Source organism: Pezoporus flaviventris, unplaced genomic scaffold (assembly GCF_033815535.1).
Source record: "Pezoporus flaviventris isolate CSIRO_AGI_PZ_B2104156 unplaced genomic scaffold, CSIRO_AGI_Pfla_v1 ptg000015l, whole genome shotgun sequence".
NCBI lineage: Eukaryota > Metazoa > Chordata > Aves > Psittaciformes > Psittacidae > Pezoporus > Pezoporus flaviventris.
In genome coordinates, this window is record NW_026892563.1 from 1,489,612 (window position 1) to 1,508,117 (window position 18,506).

Genomic DNA, 18,506 nt, shown 5'->3' on the forward strand with positions numbered 1-18,506 from the left:
GTCACAGTGGAAAGCACTTGTCCCGGGACCAAAATGTCATCTAGCCAGTCCATAAGAAGAGTTTTGTTTCTCATTTGAAAGCATGAAATGCATGGTAATGTTTTGATTAGTTTGACTATTTTGGCTTTTTGGCTGCTTATTTGCATAATTTCAAGGAAAGCATCACCATCACTGCAGTCTTTGAACTGATTAAATTTGCAGACCTTACGATTCAACTGAAGGAAGATATCGTGATGTTAAGGGATAGAAAAGAAAAGCACAGAAAAGAACTGGAAGACAGAAAGGAGAAACAGCCTTACCTGTTTTTCTCTTCCTAAGTCATCATCAAAGCTAAGTGCTGTTGTAGGGTCACTGAAGGGTAGAGGAGAGGTGACCTCATGTCTTGTGAATAAGGACTAGTTAGAGATGATAGTTTGGACAGCATATTGGACACAAAGTTCTCTTATCAGATGGCGAACAAGGCATGCCTTTTGAAATTGCATACTCAGTGGTGAAAGGCCTGAATCTTTGTTGTGTTTGGAAAACAACCAGCGTGTTTTACACGTTACTTCCATCTGTAGAGCACAAAATAATAATAAATAGTGAGCAACCCTCTGAGTCCTGCATTAGTTGGCAAAATTAAGTCATGCTGAATGCAGATGTCTTGGCTTTATCTGCAAGTCCACCTTTTTCTTTTCAAGAAGAAAAATGTTAAGCTTTGTGCCACCCATATTGGACCTTTTCTTGGAAGCTCACCAGGTTCAGTGTTCCCCTAAGGAAAAAGTAGCTGCTGGAGGCTGAAGTCCTATTTATTTCAAGGCATCTGGCAATATTCTGCTTTGGTAATTCCAAATACACTAAGGCCAGGGTACTTCAAAGTGCTTTGACCTGTTTCTGAGAGCACTCCTTGTTCAGGGGGCAACTCTAAAAATCAGAGAAAATAAGGTAAGATGAAGGTGCACATGAATGCTCTGTCTGGCAGAAGGTTAATAAGAGATTTTGACAGGACACTGCAACAATGAACAGCTAATTGATGTGGTGCAAGCCTTCATGACTTAATGATACCATTATGAGAGAAAGTTGAGAATGCTGTTACTGGCTAGCTTGCCCTTTTTGGTGTAAGCTTTTTGACATCTGCAAATGAATATCTACTTCAGGGACTGTTGGTAATGTTTGATATCTGATTCCAGTCCTGTTGCATTCATAAATGAGCTAAAGATGTTAAATCCCGCAAGAATTTTTATTCATGGCATAGTAGTCTATCATGTATCTCACTTTTCTGATGCATTGGGAATGTGCTGGTGAAAGCAGTACTAAACAACAGTAAAAGCCCCTTTCTGTGTTTCTTATGAATTAGAGAAGGGATTGTTTCTTTTAAATCGGGAAAGGGCTCAATGAGAACCTGGGAAGTTTTTAAAAGTTACAGGATCTGACTTTTCCAAACTGACTAAGTTAAATGCATACATTGAGGTACTGAAATAAATGGCTTGATTTTGAGAAATGTTCAGATTGCCACTGTGTGACCTGTGAGAACTATCACTACTGAAAGCTACTGAAAAACAGGTCACCTGTGCCTAAGGCCAGCCAAAGCTTCCGTATTTGTGCCTTTTGGCAGCTGTTTTTATTGCTACCGATTAGGTGACTATGAGCTTTTCCAAAGATCTTGTCTATTGTGCTAGAGAAAATCAACCACGAGAGATGAAGACTCATTTTATGCACTACTATCTTTACAAGGAAGAAGATGCCGAAGTCCCACAAATTCCAAGAAAGACGAAATGAATTCAAGCACAAAGTGCCTAATGCCAGTATAAATGGGTCTGGAGGAACATTTTAGACTGTTCCATCACAAGACCGTTTTTTCATGGAGAAGAAGTAGAGAACTAGAAATCATATAGGATCTTTTGTGTCCCAGCAAAGACAAGTTTGAAGTTAGCTGTTAGTAGGAACAGTTAGAAACTGCCCTGATTCGTCTGATGAAAGGTCCACTTAGCCCGGAGGCTAGAAGGGATCCTTCAGGAAGCAGTATAACAACAGGGCATGATTTATGCATTTTATCATCCCATGATTTATCCTTCCAGTTTCATACAGAAATTGGTTACAGAGCAGAGCTCCTGAGCCAGAGGTCAAACACAGAATAATAACCAACAAGGAACCTGTCTGCCTTGATTTTGAGACTTGCTTAATCTACTTTTTTTTGTTTGCTTTGTTTTTTTTTTTTTTTTCAAATTTACACCTTTGGACTCAACAGCATCCTGTAGCAATTTTAACAGTCTGTATGAAAATGTACCTTTTGCTTGTTTCAAACCTGGTGCCTCACTTCTAGTTCTTAGACTGTGAGAAGCAGTAAGCATTGCTTCCACATTCCATTTCTCCATACTCCTTCTGGTTTTGCAGACATGATTTTACTTTCCTATCCATCTCAGTCATTAATTTTTAAAGCTGAAGAACTCTGGCATACGTAGTCACTCTCTACACAAAAGAACCATACAACCAAACACATTCATGAGTATCTTTCATTCAGGCATTTTTGCCAATGGAAAAACAAAAAAAAACAAAACCAAAACACAACAAAATGAAACAAACCTCAGATAATCTGAGGAGAGTATGGGAAGTTATGGACTTGATAAAATGAGAGAAATATTCCTTACATGTGTTCCCATGACAACCATGCCTGTAGCATTGCTGAGGCCAGTTGCTGAGTGTGAAGATGCTGCATCATTCTAACTTCATTTCAGCCTTCTCTTTCATTTTGTAAATAGTTTTTTATTTCTCTGTTTTTTCCAAGTCCATCTGGCCAGGCTCCAAAATCTCAAGTGTTCAAGTTCAGAATGTCATGGGACTGCACTTTCTCAAACCTCTCATGGCACAGCTGTTATAATAAAACAAGGGAGTTGAAGCAAGGAACTCAGTGTTTGGAAATTCACACTCGCAATTGCACAAAGTTCAGTGTCAGTTTTTCTCACAATTATAATCTGAGTAGAAATCTAAGGGACAAGAAGGAGGAGGTTGTTTTCCAGACAGGCTTTGCCTGTCCCTGAGACCTCAGCTAGAGCAAATGTGAAGAGAAAATAATGCATTCGGTAATTTTATTTCACTCCATGCCAGTTAAAAAATATTCTCTGTGGTCTGGTTTAGGATGCTTTGTACAGCAAAAGGAAGCACAACTGAATGTACTGACTTTCACAGTTTTGTGCTGAAGACACACAAAGACTCAAATAAAATAACTGAGTTAAGGCACAAGTTGGGCTCTGCACTTTCTGTGTGCAAATCCTTCCTGTAGCTGTTTAAATAAAACCTTCCTGGCATTATCCATCAGAATGAATTAATATATATGTATGTATGTATTGCACTGTTTGTGCCATGAGCCTAATACCAAATACCCTGTATTGTGGGATGATTGTTTTGTACCTTTGTCTGATGGAATGCCATGTGTGGTATGACTTCTGTCAGACAACATGTCTTCATTTTGTCTTCACCTTGTCAAAACATTGGAGCAGTACATTAATCATTAAAGGATTGTCAGCGCTTTAACAGATCGCGTTTGTGATGCTCCAAAAGAGAAAACACCCACAAGCAGATATAACAAAAACTTGAGCAGAATTAAACATATGGAAACATAAACATTGGGAGCAGGCAGGTGAGCAGGATTGTGTTTTACAGCAGAAATAACATGGTCATAAATATTCCCATTATCTTCTTTTCAGCGTCAGCTGACTGGTAAGAAAAGCTGCTGTATAGGTACAAATGTTAATTCCTAATTAAATAGTCAAGTAGTCAACTGTGCTCTGAAAACACTGGAAAGCTCCTAGCTTTTTATTAGTATTTCTTCTCCTTTTACCAGACGTTTAACTTTTCCAACATGTAAATCAATACCATTTTCTGTAACTCATGTGAGTTAATGAAGCAGCAAGCTCTCACTTTTACAGGCAAAGAAAGGAAGACATGGAGGTTTCACCCAGGGCTGCAGAAGGAGTCAGTACTCAACTCATGAATGTGTGATTAAACACTAGTTCACACTTATTCTACATGTTACTTTTCGAGTACCTGTATGATTGCTTTCAAACAAGAAGTCAGGAGGTACTGTTAATACATACATATTATTTTTGCCACATAATGTGAAAGTATCCTGTAAGTATGTTCTGTTCCCTGCTGAAATTGGACCATATATGAAGCTTGCAGAAGCTGAAGCTAAATGCAGATGCTCTGCTTGGGTGAATATCACCCACTTTATTCATAACATCATCCTGGGAAGGAGATTTCCCCCACCTGGTGCTATAGAAGCCTGAAGTCAGAAATAACATTGATCTGTTATGCTTTTTGTTAGCTACAAATTTTAGGTGGCAGGAGTCAAAAACAATCCTTTGGACAACAGTGCTGTGCTGCTAGCCATCTCCTGTCCTCATCAAGGCTGTGTTGGCACTGGCTCTATGCTGCTGGGGGCTGGGACTCGGCCACCCATATTTCCTCTGAGGCAACAGCTTGCCTACATGGTCAAACACAGATGAGGGGTAAGGAGTCAACTCAGCCATGCCTAAATTTGACAGACATGTTGAGGATAAATGCTCTTGACAAGGCTTTAGCATTCTCAAGACTTTAATTACCTCGAGAAAAACTAGTTCTTTATTCTTGGGTTTATGTTTTTCCTTCTGCCATTGCACTGTGTTCAGTATGCCCTGTGCACCAACTGTGAAAGCCCAGGTATCTCCTATAATGCTGTCACTATAGGTAAGGCAGACTAGGTATATGCCTTTACTGAAGCTGATACTTCTTGCACTAGTCTTCCCTTAAATCTTGAATATCCCAAACAACAGTGGCAACTCAAGGCACTGGGTGATGGAAAACAGAAGAGGGGCTGAACTGACATTTTTGTCTTGTTACTGTACCTGCAAGTAACGCTAAGCTCTTCCTAAAATTAGTGGGAAGAGTGTTTAGAGGTGCTTTGTCTCACCCAGAGTTAAATGCTGAATGAAGGAGAGATGAATTGCTCTGCAACGATGCCGCTTTCTCTATAGGGGAAGCCTTGTTGACTAGGTCAGACTTGGACAGTTGTAGTGCACAGAAGCCTCTGCAAGTGAAGTTGATGAGGTAGCTCAGAAAACAAAGATGCTCACATTTGTCAGTGATTGCAGAATAAATCCCTATTTGAGCAATTACTCACCAGTTTGGTTTCAAAGCAAACTTAGCCCATTAAAGAAAAATGACTATTTAAAGTATTCTGGCTTTGTACTTAACAGATTGATTATCACCACTGTTGTTTGCCAAGCACACCCACACAAACGAAATTCACTTTGAAAACTGCCTAGCTGCCGATTTGCCTATCAGACCAGAACAGCTTTGGGTATATAATAATAATTTCTTGCTTAATTATGTGTTTACTCAGGACATTTAGAGATATTCTGGTCTTCTGAGTGAATGAGAAAATTTGGAGAATGTCAGCTCTCTCCTTTCCCCAGCGTGGAGATGTCGAAATGCTGAGTCTACTGCTGTACCCCAGCATTCCTTGGTTGCCCCACCAGGGGCATCACACAGGAATGGGCAGTAAGTCAACTTGAGACCCTTTGGTGAGGTAGCAATGGCTTTTTCAGGAGCAGCAGTGTGACAGCAGGAGCTGAAATTTTCCTGATCACCTCTGTTCTTGTCCTGTCTCTTCATGGTAGGAACCTACCTAGGAAGTTTGTCCTGCCATGCTCAAACAGGGACCTGAGACTTTGGCATATAAAATGGTGCCTGGGGGTACATGTAACTGGATGTGTGTTTCTTGGAGGCATCAGGTAGAGCAGCATGTGGGAGAGGTAGGAAAGCCCTGCACCAAGAGGACAGACAAATGGATAGCCAGAAATTGCTTGTGTTGACTGTAGCCCACACTATTCTCTCCTAGGCTAAAGTCAAGGTCCTACTGTTTTTCCTGGGGAGGTTTGGCCCTGAGTGGCTTCTGCATGTAGCCATGCTTGGAGCTTTGGGTGGAAAATCCCTCACATGCTCTTCTCCTTGTGCGCTGACTAGGACCATCATAGATAGGCCTTTGTGGGACATTCCAAAGATTTTCATCCCCTGAACTCTTGTCACCTCAGCAGCATTTGTCTCCCGCTGTTTGGACCCTCCCCAGAGATCCTCTAAGACCTTCCACGGGGAAGCTGAATTTCAGTTCAAATCCTGATCACATTAACTGCAGTCAATCTGCTCAAGGCAGGTGACAGGAGAATCAGCTGGAAGACCCAGACTGAAATCATCCTTGGGTATCCAAAGAGTAGGCTGAACTGGTTGCTGCATTTAGCATCTCCATAGCCTTTGTTTCATGAGCAGTGGTGTTTTTCCTGTGATAAGGACTTTTCCCAGCTTAGAAGAGCTGTTTGCACTGACCTGGGTAGAAACTAACCTGCTGGAAACATTAACTGGCAACAGCCCTCTTTCGATTTCCCCACTCATCTCTCCAGTTAGGCTTATGGGCAGCTCATCTGGAGGCTTCCCATGGTTTTAGTCCTGCACAAGGAACCAGGGCAAAGCAGGAGATGTCTAGGAGGAGCGTCGGAGAAGACAGAGAATTGGGCCTTTTGAGACTGACCACAGCTTTTTTTTTTTTTGACAGGAGGACCATAAAATGGAGTCTTTTTAACTGACATTTGTGGTTCATCTATCACAGTGGTGCTGATAATGACTGCGAGGAAAAATTTTCAAAGGCTTTTATTTGACAAGTTGGCTAACTAATGCAAGTGGATATAATAAACCCCAATGAGAAATATGTGCTAGAGCTTTCCAGTGTGATCAACAGACCTGTTTTCTTTATCCCCCCTTTTTTTTCTTATTTCCTATTTCAAAAGAAGTCATCGTTCACGCCATGGTTGTGAAAACAGGACGCTACAATAGTTTCTGCCAGAAGAGGATTTAGGAGGTTCAGGGATTCAGTGAACCCCAGGGTGTTGCAGGCGTCACTGTTTGTGCTTTCAAGCATTATAAAAAGTAACAAAAAGCCAATTTGCCATTGTCACCCTGACACAATGATTGCAATCTTAGAGATGTAATGATAACGTCAGAAAATCTTAACAATCCATGTATTTGATAAATCACCCTCAGGGCCAGCATTATTTATATCCATTGCTTCCATATGTTGTGCAAAAAAAATTCCCTTATATTATGAAATAGATCATTTATAATGTAATTGGATATGTACCCTGCACTGCTTCAGCTCCAGGAAGTACACAGTTTGAGTTAACAAATCAATACAAGACATTCTTGGGACAATTTAAGCATGTCCATAGAACAAGTTTAAACCAATTTCACTGCAATTTTCTTTAGTCTGAGTAGGCAAAATCAGCACAGACTTCACAGGGACCCCAACCACTCTATGGGCGCAGTTGCTTGAGATGCACTTTGCAGAGAAGTGATCTGTTCTGGGGAACAAACCCACCCGTAGGAATCAGGGAGGAAATCTCAGCTTGTTTTGCCTCTGATGCTAATTTATCCAGACAGAAATGATGTGCTTTTACCAGAAACATCTCGAGTATGTTTTTAATTTGATTTTTGTTGTTGTTGTTTGTTTGTTTGTTTGTTTTTTTACATTTCACATTTATAGTTTAACAGCACCCGCTCGCCCTCCCCAATTGAGTGTTGCCACATGACCCCCTGGAGTAGAAAGGTACTGGAAAAACAAGCAATCCTCAATTAACAGCCCTGTCTCACTATACTCCCTTCCAGATCCTAACCCTTCCTCTTAATTGCTTTTCACTTACTAACTTTGCTGCACTAAAAGAAGCCTTTTCTGTTTTTCTCATGTCAGTAAGACACAATAGTAACCTTTTCTTTCTTTCCCCCTTCTTTCATTCTTAACCTTGAATGGGTTTCAGGGGCTTATGGCCACAAGGGCCACCTCCTCCTATCGCCACTTTAGAAGGCCTGAATCGGGACAGACTCAATAGCATTAGTGATTGCATTTCCTTCTCTTATAATATTTCTGCCAAACTGCCCCCTTTTTTTAAAAAAAAAAATATTTATGTATGGTAAGAAATTATTTGGGCAATGCCAACATGACGGTGGGTATTTATTCTCTGGTCCTGTGGTGATGCCACTGCTTGGAGAGGAGGAGCTCTGGCAGCCAGGGTCACTTTGCCTGCTTTGTCCAGTACCTCATTGCCATCCAGGGGAGGGACTGGCAACAAATGCAGCCTCCGTGTGTGTGTGTGTGTGTGTCCATGCGTCTGTACGTGTGTGCAAGGGTTGGTTTTTTTGCATGCATGCAACGAACTTTTGGGGGGGGGGGGGGAAGTTACCTAGGAAACAAAGTCTTTTGTGCTTGAAGTTTATATGAGCTATTCACGTCTGCTGAGGTTCGGCACAAAAGCTGCAGGCAGAAAGAAGGCTGTGATGTTTGACTGAAATCCTACGTGGGAAAAGGGGGTTTTCTGTGGGCGGGAGGAGGAGGAAACATGCGTTGTCTCAGGTCTAGGGGTGCTGCAGGAGGTGACGCTGGCAAGGTAAGTAAGTGCCCTCCAACAGTTTAAATAGTAGCTGCCGAGTTAAGATCTTAAACGCTTTTGGGGCTGGGGCATAAATGCTGTTTGTCGAGCCTGAGATGATTAATTCGTCAGGATTTGTGAGGAGCCTGGGCGGAGGAATGACAGAAGTACAATGGCAGCCCGGGCGCGATCCTGCGGTGTTCAACACCCGCCTCCTCAACGCCCTGCCAAGGGGCTGGGGAGCAATATTTTATCTTCACCATGTTTGCTACCGAAACTAAAACTGGCAAATGAAGTGTAAACAGCAGGCGTGAGGGGGAAGGCTGGTAGTTAAGCAGCTGGGAATTCAGGACTGAAGAGAAAGCTGGCCTGAAAGGAATTGCACTTCATTTTTAAAATCTGAGAGGCAGATGGACATCCTGGGCTGCTCGAAGAGTTATCACAGCTTATAGAAGAATATATCAATGGAAAGAGGGAGGGAAATTAGGCAGAAAAAGGTAAGTGTTTCTCCCCTCCATCCCTTTGAATTTAAACAAAAACTTTTTTTGCAAACAAAGAGGCCCCCAAACCCAAGCTGGTAGCCAGCACCACATGAAAATGTGCTTAATTTATTTCTGATGATTAGTTTAGATGAAATGATAGTGGCTTTGAAGGACGTGGTGGTGTTGAGGGATTTGTTATTTCTTCTAAAAGAAAACAAACCATCTGTGTTTCTTCTATGCAGTTTACTTTTTTCTCTGTTTCTTTATCTTCCATATCTAGCACTTCTCATATCATGCTGTAAAAATGTGCATCGTTTCTAAATAACCCTCTGAATTTCTTCTGGTGGTGGCTACTCCTCTTTGGCCACTGTCCCCCTGCCATGGTACTGTTAATGCCTGCTGCTTCCCACGCACAGCTGCTGGGTGGCTTTAACTTTGGTCTGCTCATGGTCTGAGTTTGTAAATATGAAATGCAAATGATTTTCTGAAGTACAGAGGCGTCTCCGTTAAAACTTTGGGCCTTCTGATGCTTGTCCTCAAATGAACGGTTCTATGAAACCAGTCCTCACTAGTAATCAGCAGACTCGGGTGTTCAAAAGGTTGCAGATGCAAATGAGGGCCCATGTGTCTAATGCTGATGGTAATTGAGGGCATGTTTGCAAGGGCTACCCATGGATGCAGGACATGCCCCTTCTGACGGAGGAGATGTCCTGTAAATGTCCTGTAAATATGCCGAGTTCCAGTATGTTGAGGTATTTTAATCCTATTAGCAGGTTGTTACTTTTCCATTGGAGAATAGCTTGCGCTGTGTGACTTACCTAGAACAATTCTTCCTTACGTCCCTGTAATCGATTTCTGATGTCTGTATCTGCTTTCTTTCAAAATTAGCTTTGTGTGCCTGAGTGGGAACACTGATTTTGAATGTATTCATTTGCAGTCCCATCCACCAGAGGACGAAGATACAGATGTCATGTTAGGGCAGAGGCCGAAAAATCCAATACACAATATCCCTTCTACACTGGATAAACAAACCAATTGGAGTAAAGCACTACCTCTCCCAACTCCAGAGGAGAAAATGAAACAAGATGCCCAAGTGATTTCTTCTTGCATTATCCCCATCAATGTCACTGGTACAAATCTCTTCTATTTCTTCTTGTATTTTTTGCATGGTTCAAGGGAGGTCAAGTACTTATTTTGTTTTATTTGAATTCACACAATTGTGCAGTCTAGGGCAAAGACCCTAGCTTGAAGATTTAGTTTCTGGAAGTCAGTGGGCTAAATTCATCCCTCATGCGTGACCACTAGAGCCACTGAAGCTGCATCTAGGATTAATTTGGTCCACATTTTTGTAGTCATGTTATAGAGTATAACGTAACACTGGTTCCCTGTATAAACAGTGTACTTTTGTTGTGTACATAACCTACAGTCTGTATTTACAAAGACCTCAAATAACTTTTTCAATGTAGCTGACTGCAATCATGCAGAAAGCCACCGAAATTAATCATATGATTATCATGTGTAGCAGGAGAAGAAAAACTAGAGAATATAGGCTACTATTTGCAGTGCTTAAAACATGCGAGGCATGACTGTGTAGCATGCAAACCATCGCTCTGAGATCTCTTTACATGCAGCTATGCTGAAGGTATAGTAATGGCATTTTCTTTTATTTCTATAACATCTGGCTATATTTGACTAGATTTATTTGAAGGACAATTTGTTTATGGAATTAGAAACTATTTTACTTACTAAATGTGACAGATGGCTTATTTCCAGAATCAAAAATCAGGCTGTTTTTCTCTTTCTCTTTTTCTCTTTCTCTCCTTCCAGAGGGCTATGGTAAACATAAAGTTGATCTGAATTTTCCTCAATAATATTTTTCGCCAGGTGTTGATTAATGTAAGAGCATAAAGTGGGATGACTTTCATGGTTATAGACTTGAATATAAGCAATCAGAAAAAAAAAGAAGCAGTATTCAGTTAGCCTTCATTCCCCAGAGAAAATATCTGCATTTAATTCTATTTTCCCAGTATCTGGGGGCTTGGGGGACAGGTCACAGCCTCTCACACCCCATTTCTTGTGTCTACCAGTGGTGCCCAACCTTCCTGCAAGACAGGCTGCAGGGTTCACTATGGTGCTGGGGAGGGTATGCTCACAGTGCAGCTTCAGCCCTCAGCTGAGGGGCTCTGGGCTTTTGAGCTTGAAGCACGTCTATCCTACAGTGTCACAGTGACAAGTCCCCATCAACTCCACCATCAGCTCTGTAAATCCTCCTGGTGATGGCAACACGGTCCCTGTTCCCCTCCACTCCAGCAGCAGAGGGGACACTGCACTGTGCCACCAGCTCTGCCTAGCTGGGGAGGTAGCAGCCAGGAGCAGTGTCACTGCCACCAGGATGGTGCTTCTGGCTGGCTGGGATTCCACAGGAGGAAAGGTGACTGGCTGTCAGAGCTGGCATAGACCCTGCCAGGCTGGAGGTTGGGAGCCAGCTGGTTGAGGTTGCAGCTTGGGCACTGCCACTGTTTAATGCCCATGGAAAGTCATAGATAGTGTGGCATGTTTCCATGAGGTAGATGCTGTTAAATTGATGCCCTTTCTAGATTCAATATAGGACCCTTACTGGTGTAGGCTTTCTAATGTGGCTAACGTCACCTGATTCAGTTCAGAGGTGAGTTAGGTCTGGGACCAATGTTAACTTTTCCAGTAATAGCCATTTTTGCCTAGACTCCACCTGCCATACATTGGAACCAAATTCCCACTGATCAGTTTTACAGATCAAGAATGGTATGTAATCTTCTCGATGTTTATGTGTATCATTCTCATTAGCACTAATGGGAATAAGTTGTATGCGTCACGGGGAGAATATACCCTCTTCCACTTGCCTCTTGGAGATTACCCCCGTGCATCTGGCGCACAGAGCATGTTTGGCTAACTCACAGTTGCTGGAAAACCAGCAATGATGCTGATTGATTTTTCATTTCAAAGAGTTTGCTTTCAGTTCTCTGGTTTGTTTTTTTGTTGTTTGTTTTTTAAGCTTCTCCCAACCCTGAGAAATGTTCACTTTTTTGAAAATGACTGTTGTTGGACTTTACAGCACTTTTGTTCCATATTAAAGAAAGTTCTTCCTCTGCTTATTCCAGGGGCATTGGTGGTTACAGGACATCTGTCTGAAGCCTCTATTTCACTGTAGTAGATTTCAAGAAGAACTTTTACAAGAAAGTTACTTTTTAATGTTTTACATTGTTATGTAATGTAATATGTACGTGTATGTCTGTGTATAATTATGTTTTCTATAATTATACGCTATTAAAATAGAGCTTCTTATCAGGATTTTTTTTTTCCTTCCGTTTGGTTTAGTTTGTTTGTTTTTCTTAAGATTACAAACCACTGCACCAGCGATCCTTATGTTAAGTGTTTTATGGACCTGGCACATTTTTTCCAGTCTGTCCCATGTCAATTTTAGAGAGCGTGAGTGTACGGTTGTGCAAAAAGCCAACTGTGCAGATTGGTGCTCATTTTCTGGTGGGCCTCCTTTTAATTCTGTTTTGACAACACTGCGTAAAAAACAAAGTGAAAGACACTTCCTTGTGGTAATGCCATGGAAACATAAAGAAAATGAGGAATTCTGGCCTATTCTGTGTATCTGTGGTCATAAATAAATGTGCTGGTGAACTTGGGCTCCTAAATCCAAACTGAGGATCTTGATTGACTGTATGAGCTGATTCCCAGAGTGGACTCCCACACATCCCACTGTGTACTGAGCACTTGCAAAAATCAGGCCACTTCCTGATGTACGCAAATAAATAGCAGCTGCTTCTTTATGTCACCCTTCGGCCATGTGTCACTGTCATGAAGAATGCTCTCTAAACTTGCACAGGGACTCGGCCCCATTTTAGCTGTCTCCTTCCTTTTTAAAATGTTAGCCCCCTTGGCATATTGGTCTCCTAAGAAGTGCCCAGCTACTGCAATATGGCGTTAAAACCTTAAATTGTTTTCTTATGCTTAGTTGCTTAAAATAAGTCAGGCCATAGCTGAACAGATTAAGCTTTGCAGACAAGCTACTGTCATTGTCCCTATGACAGATGGATAAATAGCTGTAAGAAAGATGCCCGGTTACCAAGAGCTCTCAACTCTACTTTTCTTTCTGATTTTCTTTTCTTTTCCTTATTTTTTTTTTTTTATGCCTTCTGTTATTTTTGGCAGACCAGGCTGCTGAGGGGGAGCTGGAATTAGATGTAAAACTGTGATATACTGTGATATAATTTACATAAGAGCTACATAAGGGCTCCCTTATGTTTATTCACAGGCTTAATCCAAGCTCACATACCTCCACTGTGTTCCAGCCATGAAAATTTGTTTACTATTTCTAAAGGCTAATGAGACCTATTTATGGGTTGCAGGAGTTGGTTTTGACAGAGAGGCTAGTATACGCTGCTCTCTTGTTCATTCACAATCTGTACTACAGCGGAGACGAAAGTTGAGGAGGAGGAAAACCATCTCTGGCATCCCCAGAAGAGTGCAACAAGAAATAGGTGTAGTATAAATACAAATCTTCCGTAGATAGCTTTCTAACCAACTTAAATTACAGGGATATGATCTGGTAGCCATCCTTCCAAAGAAATGAAACCTTGAAATGCTTGTGGAGTTTGGGAATTATGTGGTTTGTTTTTTTATTTACTACAGTAAGCAAAGCTATATTACTCCATATGGCCTTGACAGACCAGGGGCCTTACTGAGTAATATAGATGTACATGTTCAGCTCTTATTGTGTAAATGTTAATCAGTTCTTTTATTTTTCCATGTTATTTCTGTTATGAACCCATAGTTATGTGCATAAAAAGTAACTAGATTAAGTGAAAGTTTTTTCTTGCTTGAGGAGATCTTAAGGTAAAGAACTGACAGATGTTGCTCAGAAAAGTGATGATGAGCTGTCACAACAGACAGATGAGCACTTGGATATTCGCATTAGAGACAGCTGCTGGGACCCTGCAGGAAACTTTGCTAAATGTTCCTTTTACGTATCACACTCATCCTCAATTCCTTCCTTTCATTCTTTATTACCTTGGATATTTGCTTGAAATAGAGTGTCTTACCTCCCCTCTTGTGCCAGATAAATTAGGAGCAGCCCTGTTGAGGGCAAATCCAGTTCAAAGTTGGTATTAACCCAAAACAAACCTAACGGGATCATTATTTCTTAATGTACATCTGCACCTGAAGATGGCTCTGGTATCTCGCTCCGTTGCTGTGAAACTTGATGGGAAGCAGAAGGAATGTGTTTATCATAGGGAATAAGCAACCAGAGAACCTATGAAAGAAAGATCCTGTTGCCTTGCAAATATTCTTGGTAATAAAGAAGCAGATAATGGAAATTCTGAACAGACAGGTAGTCAAAATAGAATTATTTTTAGAAGCTCATGGAGTGTTTTTCCGGCAGCCACTCCTGACAATTGTCTTTAACTAGTTGAGATAGAGTGACAAAAGCTGAAAACTTAATATTTATCTTAATATTTACCACAGCAAGATCAGCTCTTTGTGAGATCACATTGCAGAAATAGGAGAACAGAGATCACATTGCAGAACGAGGCTAATTTCCTCACCTCACTGGGATGAGGTCTGCTTTATATACTCTTCATAGCCAAGTTCAATTTGGTCCAGTGCTCAGCAAGATTAATAAAGAAAGAATACAGCAGATAATGCTTCTTGGGTTGCCCTGCGGGTCATCTCGCGCTGGGAAAAGTGGATCTGTCTCCCACTCATCCGGCTTTCCGTGTGTCCTAGATTCAGATGAGTCACCAGTGGCAAGAGAGCGCAATGTGATTGTGCACACAAACCCAGACTTTTCTGGCTCCAGCAACAGGAGGTCAGGGACCCGGGACTCAGAGTGCCAGACAGAAGAAATCCTGATAGCTGCTCCCTCTCGGCGACGGATCCGTGCTCAGAGGGGACAGAGTGTTGTCGCTTCCCTCTCCCACTCTGCTGGCAACATCTTGGTGCTGGCAGACAACGGGGATGCTGTCTTCGCTGCTGCTGTAAGCAACCGCATCCGCTCACGGAGCCTTCCTCGTGAGGGCGCGAGGGCCAGTGAGGGCCATCAGGATGCCACCACCAAGAGTGCGGGGTATGAAGCAGAGCTCTTCCTAGCTGGCCAAGAAAGGATCCTGAAAAAGGGGAAGGAGGTCTTGAGCAAGCAGGGTTCACAAGAGTGCCAGCCCCTTGGTTTAACCTGTCCTCAGCACCTGCACAGCCCTGAACACAGCATCGGCGAGAGGGGGAGATCACGGCTATCAAGGATGGCTGATTCGGGCAGCTGTGAGATTTCATCCAACTCGGACACTTTTGGGAGCCCCATTCACTCTATCTCCACAGCAGGAGTCCTGCTCAGCAGCCACATGGACCAGAAAGATGACCATCAGTCCTCCAGTGGCAACTGGAGTGGGAGCAGCTCCACATGTCCCTCCCAGACGTCTGAAACCATTCCTCCTGCTGCCTCTCCTCCACTGACAGGTTCTTCACACTGTGACTCTGAGCTGTCGCTCAACACTGCTCCTAATGCCAATGAGGACTCCAGCGTCTTCCTCACAGAGCAGTTTGGTGACCACATGGACAAGGTCAGGGGCCACAGGGCGAGCTCCTTCACCTCCACGGTGGCGGATTTACTGGATGACCCCAACAACAGCAACACAAGTGACAGTGAGTGGAACTACCTGCACCATCACCATGACGCCTCTTGTCGCCAGGACTTCAGTCCCGAGCGCCCGAAGGCAGACAGCCTGGGATGCCCCAGCTTCACCAGCATGGCCACCTATGACAGCTTCCTTGAAAAGAGCCCTTCTGACAAGGCAGACACTAGCTCACACTTTTCTGTGGATACTGAAGGATACTATACCTCCATGCACTTTGACTGTGGTCTCAAGGGTAATAAAAGTTATATTTGCAACTATGCAGCCCCAGGTTCTGAGAGTGGCCAGATTGCGAGTGTGACCTCCAGCCTAGCTGACTGCGCCTGGCAGGAGTGTGTGAGCCTCAGGAGGCAGGGACGGCAGAGCATCTCACTGAAGAAACCAAAGGCAAAGCCAGCCCCACCAAAACGCAGTTCGTCTTTGAGGAAATCAGAGGACAGCACTGACCTTCCTGACAAGAAAGAACCAAAGATCGGCGGCGGGCAGCATGTCTCTCATACTGCCAGGGAGATGAAGCTGCCCCTTGAGTTTTCAAACACACCTTCCCGAGTGGAAGGCCCCAACCTGCCAGCCAAGCAGGAGCTCCCCTGGGCAAACCAGGGCGACAGCGGGTTGAAGGACACTCCATTCGGCACAGCCGATATCCCCTCCTTTAAAGATGAAGGTGCTGAACAACCTCACTATGCAGACCTCTGGCTTCTAAACGACTTGAAATCCAGTGATCCTTATAGGTCCTTGTCCAATTCGAGCACTGCTACGGGTACTACAGTCATAGAGTGCATCAAGTCACCAGAGAGCTCTGAATCCCAGACATCCCAGTCCGGGTCGCGAGCTACCACCCCATCCCTCCCCTCTGTTGATAACGAGTTTAAACTGGCCTCCCCTGAGAAGCTGGCGGGGTTAGCCTCACCCTCCAGCGGGTACTCCAGCCAGTCGGAGACACCCACCTCCTCTTTTCCAACCGCTTTCTTCTCGGGACCCTTGTCTCCAGGGGGTAGCAAGAGGAAGCCAAAAGTACCTGAGAGGAAGTCGTCGCTGCAGCAGCCACTCTCGAAAGACAGCACTGCCTCGGTGAGCAAAGACCTCGAACTTCCAATTATACCTCCTACTCATCTCGACCTAAGTGCTCTTCACAATGTCTTGAGCAAGCCCTTTGCTCACAGGCACCAGTTGCATACCTTCAGCCACAGCAAGCAGAGCGCAGTCGGGGAAGCCCTGCATCCCAGCCCTCCCTCTGCCCTCGCCATCACGCCTTCCGTTCTCAAGTCTGTCCACCTCCGGGCAGTCAATAAGCCTGAAGGAGGCAAACAGAAAGGCAGTGCCCCAGACCTGCTCTGCATACAAGAGACCGGCTTGACGGCGACTGACATTTCTCCAGGCAAAATGAGGCCACTGTTAGCTAAGAAACCAGTATCACGCCAGTACTCCACAGAGGAGTCCATGATGTTGTACATTGACACTTCCCCAGCAGAAGTGGGCCCCGGAAAGCCACCTTTTGAGAAGAGCTCCTCTTTCAGCGGGCAGAATAGCTCTGAGCGAGAAGCTATATCTTCAGCAAGCATGAGCCTGTTTGAAATCAAACCCGGGAAGGACCAAACACACCCAGCCGCTGAGCGCTTGCCAGAAAGCACTCTGAATCAGATGTGTGCTGTCTCTGTGGATGGGTTTCAGAAGGGGTCAGCTGTCCCCACAGGTGATGATGATGCAAAGAAGCCTGGTCAGGGAGCAGAAACAGAGCATGACCTTCAGCAAGTGCAGGCTCAACAAGAGGTCTCTTCAGGCAGTGAGGGTAGGCTGGAATCTGGGTCTGTGGGTGAAAGCCTGGCTCAGGATGAGAGAACGGCCATCAGCGAACAGCTTAAGCACCAATCCGATATAAGCCAACATGTGCCTGGGAATATCAGCTGTGAAGGAGAGATGGCAGCAGTGAATTCACTCAGTGAAGTGTGTTGTAAGCAGGAAAATGATATTGTGTCAGGTATCCCAACCAAAAGTGCCTCTGAGGATGGCAGGGTGGATGAGATGGCAGCCGGTGTGGACAAGCCTTCACTGAAAGGTCAGTTGTGAACTCTTTCTGCTTTATACCAAATTAGTGGAGTTGAAGAGCAGACTGGAGTTGCAAATTGGCTTTCCTCTGTAGGTTTAAGCACAGCCTCCCCCTGATCTGTTAGCTGGCCAGCCAACCTGAAGATACTTTATGCCTTTTCAGTGTATTCAGAGTGTATTTCTCTGATATTTATTTCCTCCCTTGTGCTGCATTTCAGCTAAAAAGGGAAAAGGGAGGAGCACTAACCCTGGGTACAGAGAAGCTGTACAGTAAATGGGAGATCCCGGATTCAGTCCCTAGCTGTGCTCTCTCTATGGGCACAGCATGCAAACTACACAATGTTTAGATCAGAGGATAAAGTCTATATGGTGGCATTGACCACACAGTTGTGAGCCGAGCTGGTGCCTTGCGTTGGTGGTGCTGTTGCAAAGTGAGGAGGAATCTGATTCATCATGTGGCTTCTTCTCTTGTTTAAGAATCTTCTCCAAGTGACGAGTCCATCACATCTCCACTGAGCGAGGAGTCGCAGGCTGACACTGAGGATGTCTTTGTGTCTCCAAACAAACCCCGCACTACCGAGGATCTCTTTGCAGTCATTCACAGGTGACCTAACCTTGCAGTAATGGGAAATGGTAACATGCAGCCCTGCATGATTGCCCATTAATGATAGCTCCAGGATGGTTATTCCATGTTGAAGTCTTGTCCTGAAACTATCTTCTTTTAGTTTATTTAGTCTAGTTTTCTAAAAGGCAGCTTTTAAAAAAATGCTTTATTATGGTCTGGTATGCACTCCAAGTATCTTCATGTCACGTGTAGGATGCTTAACTGAGAACAACATCAGGCCATTCTAACAAAACATATGTGTCTCCAA

The 18,506-nt window shown here is 43.6% G+C and overlaps 1 protein-coding gene across 6 annotated transcripts in view; it reads left to right on the top strand.

Moving 5' to 3' along the window:
* NHS (NHS actin remodeling regulator) overlaps nt 1-18,506 on the top strand; it is a 255,417-nt gene that overhangs the window by 232,525 nt on the left and 4,386 nt on the right. For 3 of the 6 annotated variants that reach the window (XM_061453168.1, XM_061453172.1, XM_061453171.1), the window contains exons 4-8: nt 7,550-7,612; nt 9,849-10,041; nt 13,309-13,440; nt 14,687-17,644; nt 18,112-18,238. In XM_061453168.1, the coding sequence (XP_061309152.1) occupies nt 7,550-7,612; nt 9,849-10,041; nt 13,309-13,440; nt 14,687-17,644; nt 18,112-18,238 (3,473 nt within the window). Of the gene's footprint in view, nt 1-7,549; nt 7,613-7,969; nt 8,927-9,848; nt 10,042-13,308; nt 13,441-14,686; nt 17,645-18,111; nt 18,239-18,506 lie in introns of those variants that run through there. The other 3 variants (XM_061453174.1, XM_061453173.1, XM_061453170.1) reach the window with 3 other exon arrangements.